The following is an 8,787-nucleotide window of genomic DNA, read 5'->3' on the forward strand; positions in this document are numbered from 1 at the left end:
TTGTTCTCTTTTTTTTCCTTTTTTTTTTTTTTTTTTTTCCGAGAATCAATAAATTGTTCTTCTTTATTACTGTAAAAGATAGAAAGATTGCTATTAATTCACTTTTATTTTCAATTATCTATATTTTTTTAAAAAAAATATAGATTTATTCTGACATATTTTTATTGTTGTCTTGTAACTTATCCAATTATTTATCAGTTATCACGTTTTTTTTTTTTTTTTTTTTTGATAAACAATTATTTATCATGTTAATAAATTTTAAAAATAAATAAAAAATCGTGTTTAGATCTCACTTCGAAACCCTACCACTCCACCTCTCTCGTTCCCACTAAGCCCATTCCCACTAAGCCCAGTCTGTTTTTCTTCTATAAATAAGTTCACAACTGCTCCGACCTTTAACCAAATCTCTCTCTCTCTCTCTCTCTCTCTCTCATGTTCTGGTTCTCTAGTAAGAATCAGACCATGGCAACCCACATCAGCTTCGCATGCTTTCTTTTACTCCTCACAATCTCAACTGTTGCAGGTCTTTCTCTCATCAATCACTCTCTTATTTCCTTCAAAAACTATACGTGTTTGTAACATTCTAACTTTTTTATGCTTTTTTTGTTTGTGATTGCAGAGTCCGGTTCAATAGGAATCAACTATGGCCGACTCGCCAACAACCTGCCCACACCAACCCAAGTGGTGCGGCTTCTCAAAACACAAGGACTCAACCGAGTCAAGCTCTATGACACCAACTCGGACGTTCTCACTGCCCTAGCCAACTCGAACATATCAGTAGTTGTTGCTCTCCCAAACGAACTCCTCTCTTCCACAGCGAAAGACCAATCATTCGCTGACAATTGGGTTCAAGCCAATATCTCAAAATTCTACCCCGCCACAAAAATCGAAGCCATTGCCGTAGGCAACGAGGTCTTCGTAGACCCAAACAACACCACACAATTCCTCGTAGCCGCCATGAAAAACATTCACTCCTCGTTAGTCAAGTACAAACTCGACTCCGCCGTTAAAGTCTCGTCCCCTATAGCCCTCACTGCCCTCCAAAGCTCGTACCCATCTTCATCCGGGTCGTTCAAACCCGAACTGATCGAACCCGTTATCAAACCCATGTTGGATCTCATTCGCTCAACTGGGTCCTACTTCATGGTTAACGTGTACCCATTCTTCGCTTACAAAGACAACTCGGATCAAATCTCTTTGGACTACACGCTGTTCAAGACAAACCCGGGTGTCGTGGATTCGGGTAACGGGTTGCGTTATAACAACTTGTTTGACGCTCAACTCGACGCCGTTTTCGCCGCCATGTCAGCAATCAAATACGACGACGTTAAGGTCGTCGTCACCGAAACTGGCTGGCCCTCACTGGGTGACAGTAACGAAGTCGGTGCGAGCCAAGCCAATGCGGCGTCGTATAATGGGAACTTAGTGCGTAGAGTACTCACTGGTGGTGGGACCCCACTGAGACCCAAGGACACGCTCGACGTTTTCGTGTTCGCTTTGTTCAACGAGAATCAGAAAACGGGTCCCACATCGGAGAGGAATTATGGGCTGTTTTATCCCAGCGAGGCGAAAGTGTACGATATTCCGCTGACAGTGGCTGAGCTTGCGACTGTGCAGACAAAGCCGCCGGCCAACGAGAGCAAGGCCCAAGCTCCGACGACTGGAGATATGTCCACGTCGGCTGTCGGGTCGGGTCAGACCTGGTGTGTGGCCAATGGGAATGTCGGTTCGGAGAAGTTGCAAGCTGGGCTTGATTATGCTTGTGGTGAAGGTGGGGCTGATTGCCGTCCGATTCAAGGTGGTGCCACGTGTTTCGATCCTGACACCCTCGTGGCCCACGCCTCGTACGCTTTTAATAGTTACTATCAGAAGAAAAGTCGTGGGGCTGGCACGTGTGACTTTGGTGGTGCGGCTTATGTGGTCACTCAAGCTCCTAGTAAGTATTCAATCACAAATAATTATCTTTTTTTTTTCTGCATAATTATTTTTATAGTGATATTAGGTTTAAGTTACAACCTTACTCAATCAAATAAACATTATTATATATTTTGAAAATATAATTATTGAATTGTATGTTTTTTATACTCTTAACACACATGTCAAATTTTATGTTAATCGGATATTATTTACTATATATTATAAGCTTATATTTTATGCATAATTTTAAATTACAAAAACTTGCAATTTAAACAATTTATTGATGACATAATTATTAATCTTTAATTTTCTTGAAATTTTGCAAGTATAGAATAAGATGTAATCTAATGGTGAATTTGTCAAAATTCATCTTCAATAAAAAGATATTGAATAATAGTGTAGTGTAAGGCTACAATCAATCTTATAACTAAATTTTGTCCTACAAAAATTGAAGATTTGATTAATATTATTATAAAAAACTAATAATAAATACTTGTTTTTTTTTCAAAAGTTGTACTCATTCGTATATAGTAAAATATTACTGTATTTAGTATCACTTTATATGTAGGTTTCAAAATCAATAATGATATATATTCAAATAACTTTTTTTATTACAAAATGTCATACTGATACATTGTTACATAATTCTAAATGAAAGGGACCTAATGATTATACTAATGACTTAATGCTTTATTAAGACAAGATTTTTGTTTTAATAGTTGACGCGGTTTACCTGACAATGTTGACAATGAAGTGATGGAGAATATTATATTTTTTCAATGTTGCAAAAATTAAAAGTATATGTTCTAATGCATCTTCTTATATTGAATACTACAATTACAAATTTTTTTATAATATTTTTACAAATTATTAATGTAGCAAATTCTTATTGATTCTCATTTGAGTTCATTACTTACATCATTTTTTTATTATTAATAATCTTTCATTAGTTAATAATATATAAATAAGTTTATAACTCTAATATTTTCATGATATTTATCTCCTGGCAGTTATATCCTCGTATCGGTCTCATATGAATCCAAAATTATTAATAACCTGTGGTTTACACCACAGCCAAGAAATTATTGAAGTCACTTAGATTGAGAGTATAATCATATCTAAAGTTGAACAAAGTTTGGCTAAAGTTCTAGTCCTATTGATCCCAATATGCTTTTCGATGTTGTGACAAACGTGCGGTGCCTATTCATGTATTTTAGTTCACTCTTACTTGATACATTATGCTCATAATTTTGATCTCTTTTACAATTAATGGAATCATCATCAGAAACTGTCCATTTAGACTTGGTGAAAGTTAATGAATTTTGCAGAATACTGGCCATGATAATTCAAAAACAGTAATAATGTAATATGTCAATTCAATGGGCCATATCTAGGGCTGAAAATTGATGTAAATTTTGGAACTTTGTCCTCCCATTTATACATGATCAAGTAACAGGTTCGTTGTAACAAAATTTCTAAGTTTTCATTGACAACAAAAAGTGACCAAAACCACAAAATTTCTCTGATTTTGTCTTCATTTCAAACCTATAGTCATTACTGCATTTGACTTTCGGCTAAAAAGTGTGTTTCTTGTGTTGCAGAGTTTGGAACCTGTACGTTCCCTACAGGGTACTGAAGACATTGCAAAAAAGACCTGGGGAGTTTGGTGAAGTTTAGCTATGCATTTGTTGGGCTTAGCTTATTTTTTTCTAGCTAGCTTTGGGGACCGAATAGGAGATTTATTTTATTTTTCCTATGTATTTATTGCTTATTATATGATGTGTTGGTGTAGTGGTTATCAAATTCCTTGACTATTTTGTCTATCATCATCTTCCTATTAATATATACATTTTAATTTTTGAATGGAGGATTACGTACGTCTCAGGTATGTGTTTATTTTTATTTTTATTTTCTTTGTGGTTATATAGGTTAAGATTATGAGGTGGAAGAAAAAGACTTTTGTGTCTTCTAATTGATTACAACGGTCCTTGGTCCTTTCTTGTTTGTCTCTTTTCCTGATGGATCCTCTGGATAATATTTTGTATTCTTTTTCTTTCAAAAGTATTACCTCTGATACACGAATAATTCGTTTAGTTTCTCACTTTAGCAGCCCCTAAACAAGTTGAGGCTTTAATAATTCTTCATGAACTTAGTAGATTCTGCAAGAAAAGGCCTTTATATAAGTATAACTGATAGTACAAGAAACAAATATACAAGAGTGCACAGAATTGGACAGCATATAAGCCAAAAATCTTGTATCTTAATTAACTCTTTCGATTTTTGCAAACAAACTTTCTTCCAAATGTGGATTAAGACACACCTATTTAAGACTGGGGAAGTAATGGCCATTGGCCAATGATTTTACTGGTCTAATGTTTGAACACAAAACAAATTTCAAAGCTTCTTGTGAGAAATGAGGGCCAAAATGGCCAAATACCACTGATTTTCAAAATTTTCAGTAAAATAGCATTATTTGTGAACTATGTAACATAATATTATCATCCTTTTGGAACTTGATTTTTTGGCTTTTTGAGTTCCAGGCATAAAAAATGCCACATGATGTGGCTTTTCTCAAAAAATATACCACGTGGAACTTGATATTTATAAAATCGAGTTCTCTGTAATTTTTTTTTGGAACTGAGTTCTCAGTGAAATTGAGTTCTATACAAAATTTGATTTTCATAAAATTGAGTTCCAAAAGGATGGTATTTTCCTACATAGTTTGTGAACAGTACTATTTTGCCGTAAATTTTGGCCATTTTGGCCAAGTAATGAGCATTGGTAGCAACTTTGTAAACTATGAATTATCAAAAGATTCTAAAGTAGGAATAAGTTGCTTCTCTAACCAAACAGAGCAGATTGGTTCGGTAATGACTCCCCAAATTGCTGCCTCTGGCTGATTATTTTTCAAATTCTAGTTCTCTTTTTGAAAGAAGAACAAAAGAGAAAGAGGAAAGTCAAACTATTAATCAAGATGTGCACAACATTATTGATTTATTATATACAACAAACAAACTCTCCCATCGTCATGTCTTTGATTATGCTAGTGAAGGCTGTTATGGAATAATTTCCCTTGGTCCCGTAGAGGCCTGTTGATCAAATAGGTTATATATGGGAAGGTAATCTCTCTTCCCTACAATGTCTAATTTTTTTGGTTATAGATGATGGAAGCCAAAATCAAATCTTTTGCAGAATAATGTAATTCTTACTAATTCAACAGGCTTTAACTAACATCTAAGAATCACACTTTATAGACATTCCAAAATCTTCAACATGTCCATGTCAAACATGGAAGCATTTAGGACACTCTATATGCGTGTACTTAGCGTGTTAGAAGGGAATGAAATAAAAAGGAATTTTAATTTTTCATTTAAAACAAATTACTTTAATTTTAGATATATTTTTAAAGATTGTGATTTTTATTTATTTTGAAAAACTAAAACAAACCTAAAATATGTCTAAAACTGAATAAAATATACGCATGTATATTAATTAATTATTGGTGTTGTGTCTTAATTTTTCAAGAATTTTAATATCGTCTTGTCTTGTAACATATCTCACTGGACTTGCAAAACCACAGTCCATAAGAACGAGTTAAGCCTCATAATCACACAAAAATGTAAGCTCATTGGGCCGAAAAAGAAAGTAAGAAACTTTCTGTGATCCCAAAAGGCCGAAACTAGCACGGACTTCTTTCTTTCTACGAATAGGTTGTGGATTGGTAACCAAAGTGATCTTTGGTAGCTCCAGTATGTGGGTGCTATTGCCGAAACCCATTAAAACTTTGCAGAAAATGTCAAGCCCAAGCAAGGGAGCAATTAATTTTGTGTTCAATTTCATGGCTTCGGCCCTATACAAGTGAATCGGGCAACACAAGCTCGTTTGCACGCCTTAAGACCAGTCCAGGGGCCCAAAAAATAAAAGAAGAAAAAACCAGTAGCTTAATTCTAACGTGTTTTTTTTTTTTTTTTTTTTTTTGGAAGGCCTTACAAGCTTCATTAAAAAAAAAAAAAAAACCCCATTACAAAATACGGTTCAAAGCATCCTTCCTGATCACATTCACAAGCTAATCAAGTAAGGATGATTCATTAAGTGCACATTTGGCATAATTAATTTTGCTTGTTTATTTTACTATTCAGCTTATTTTTGCTATTATTCATGAGTCTTACTGCACTTTTTGGTACTGTTCATGAGTCACACTATACTATTTTAGTTAACTTTTACATTTATCTACAGTACTTTCAACAAAAAATTTTCAGTTTCAGTAAAATAAGCGGATCCCAAACAAACTTTAATAAGACCCCATTTGGCACAGTCCATACACACTCATTTTTTAAATTATGTTTTTAAGACATTATTTCAGTTAAAATCGTGAATATCGTGAAATTGGAGCTTGTTAAGCACATTTAACATAGTTGGTTCAAAGCAACTTTCTTATTGGCAACAAGGCCCACAACAAAGTAGCAATAGTTCAATAAGCAGAGCGAGATATGTGTATAAAGGACCTTAACACATTAGCAAAAACATTTTAATTGTTGAACAACCACATTAAAACAGCAACCCATGGAAGAGCTAAAGCTAGTTGCAATATTATGAAAAATTGATTAAAAGTACTCAACATTCACAGATCACAAACTCTTTTCTCTTAACAGAATTTTACAAAAAAAAAGCAAAAACTTGAGTCTCTCCCTCTTGATCTAGAGTTGTTGGATTTCAGCTTTCTTCTTCTAACAGAGACAGTCCAGCCCACTGTCTGCATCTCCCTGGAAAGGGAAAAAAAAAATTAGAACAAGTATAAACAACCAAATCTATTGTAATACCCCGATTTTATCCTCATTATTAATTATTATTTTAGCTTTGAGAGGTGATGTGGATAAGCACGTGGGGTCATGATAGGATTGTTTATATAATTAGTTTGGATATGCTACTTCAACTGGTGTGAGGTGTAATTATGTGGCCAAACAAAGAATGCTACCCAAAGTTAAGAGATGAAACAATAACCTACACAAATAGGATACTGTATACATTCCATGCATATGTATAAAACGTGTAGTCCTCGTTTATTTTTGTTTCAGTTATAGAAAGATAAGGAAATTAAAACTTTTAGTATCCTTATCATTTAAGGAAAAAGATTAGAGAATAAAAACCTATTTGGATAAGAAGTCTAAGAGTTATTGAAATCTCTTGGAGTTCCATCTTATCTAAATAGGTCAGTAGTTAATAACATTTTAAATTGAGGTTAATTGGAATTAAATTCTCGGAAAGCATATTTAAGCTATTGGATCTCTTCTTTATATGAGTGATTACAAAAAAAGAAAAGGTTAGAGAAAGAGAAAGAGAAAGACGTTGGATGCTAGAGGCTACGGCAAAAGGATTAGAGGCAAATTTTGTTTATAGCAAGGTAATTTGTATCTCACTCAGAATTCTCTACGGGTTTTTATTTAATATTAAGCGTTGATCACCACTTGTGGCCGGGATTATATATACAACTAGGCCTGTTCATAGTATATATGTTGAAGTAACATGGATTACTGGTAGCGTACAATTTAAAAGTATTGATGTTGGGTTTTAAACTATTATGAATCTGGCTATTACTTATGTATACCTATTAATTGGTGAACTTGGATCAATTATAGATTCTAAACCGCAACATGTATGAGCAACTTAATTATTCTATGATTGGTTGAACACCTAAATATCAAGTGGTGGCCTAGAATATCAATTGTGGTTATAGAAGTTCGTTTGAACTCTAGTGTTACAGATTAGTTTTTGGGGAAATATGTTGCGGTGGGGACTTTGATAAGGAATATTAAATTGCTTAATTCAATGGTACACACGAAAGTAGTTTCCATACCTGAGTTTTGTAGGAAATTAGGAAAGAAAAGGTTTTTAATGAGTAGATTTCATGCTTACTGATTAAAGCATTCTTTTGTTTAGAGCCTATAGAAGATTAAAGTGTTCAGTTGTGTTAAGAAATATTAGCAAGAGAGGTAAGTAATTATGCATAATATGCACAAGTTTTGTTCGTTAGGTTTTTAGAAGTCAAAGATTTTCTCAAGATACATGTTTAAGCATAAGTTTTCTAAAGTTTATCAAAAGCATTTTTATAATGTTTTGAAGATAAATTTCGAATTTTAATTTTTAAAATAATATTTTGAACGTTTGAATCTCATTTAAAATGTGATTTATAAACTAAACTATTTTTTAGAAAAGAATTGAGTTTCAAGATAAGTTTTCTAAAAAGGTTCTTGTTTTTTAAATTTGTTTAAAACCAAGTCATTGCAAAGTCATATTCATATAAGTCATATTCATATTTTCCAAATGATATTTAAAATGTTTCTTTTAGCAAATTAAATTTTCAGACATACTCAAGAATTGTAAAAATATTTATATAAACTCTTTAGTTCCTATTCGTTCCCTAAGAGAGTCAAGCATCCTTTAATTTATGTTTCAATTTGATATTGTGATCTTTGATATGCCTCTGTATTTGGAATAATTGTTAATATTAAGTAAATTATTCAATTTTGTATAAAATTTGCTTTTGTGATATGTGACTCGAAATAATTTTTTTTTTTTTAAATTTGATTAGATATATGTGTAAGCCCGCTCACAGGGTTGTATGTGAGAATAAGTATTGATCAAAATACTATATTTGTGAAAACTATATTTGATATCATTGAATGAATTTGTGAAATCAAAATACTTGTACTTTGCTTGACTCTATTTTGTTGTGTATTATGTATAATTGCTTACTAAATGTGTGGCTCACCCCATCAATTACAATTTTTAGATTAAAATTTAGTTGGGAAACATAACCTTTGGATCACTTCATAAGGTGCAAGGTAGAGCGTGAGAGTTTTTAGGCGACTT

General features: G+C 33.1%; 1 protein-coding gene across 1 annotated transcript; it reads left to right on the forward strand.

The window, feature by feature from the left end:
* The first annotated feature begins 399 nt into the window (after positions 1 to 399).
* On the forward strand, positions 400 to 3,784 carry LOC115955084 (glucan endo-1,3-beta-glucosidase 12-like). Its single transcript, XM_031073135.1, has 3 exons — positions 400 to 523; positions 620 to 1,936; positions 3,519 to 3,784. Exons 1-3 carry the CDS (start codon positions 433 to 435, stop codon positions 3,551 to 3,553), a joined length of 1,443 nt encoding a protein of 480 aa, XP_030928995.1. The 5' UTR covers positions 400 to 432; the 3' UTR covers positions 3,554 to 3,784.
* Positions 3,785 to 8,787: the final 5,003 nt, after the last annotated feature.

The sequence above is a fragment of the Quercus lobata genome, chromosome 8 (assembly GCF_001633185.2).
Source record: "Quercus lobata isolate SW786 chromosome 8, ValleyOak3.0 Primary Assembly, whole genome shotgun sequence".
Taxonomy (NCBI): domain Eukaryota; kingdom Viridiplantae; phylum Streptophyta; class Magnoliopsida; order Fagales; family Fagaceae; genus Quercus; species Quercus lobata.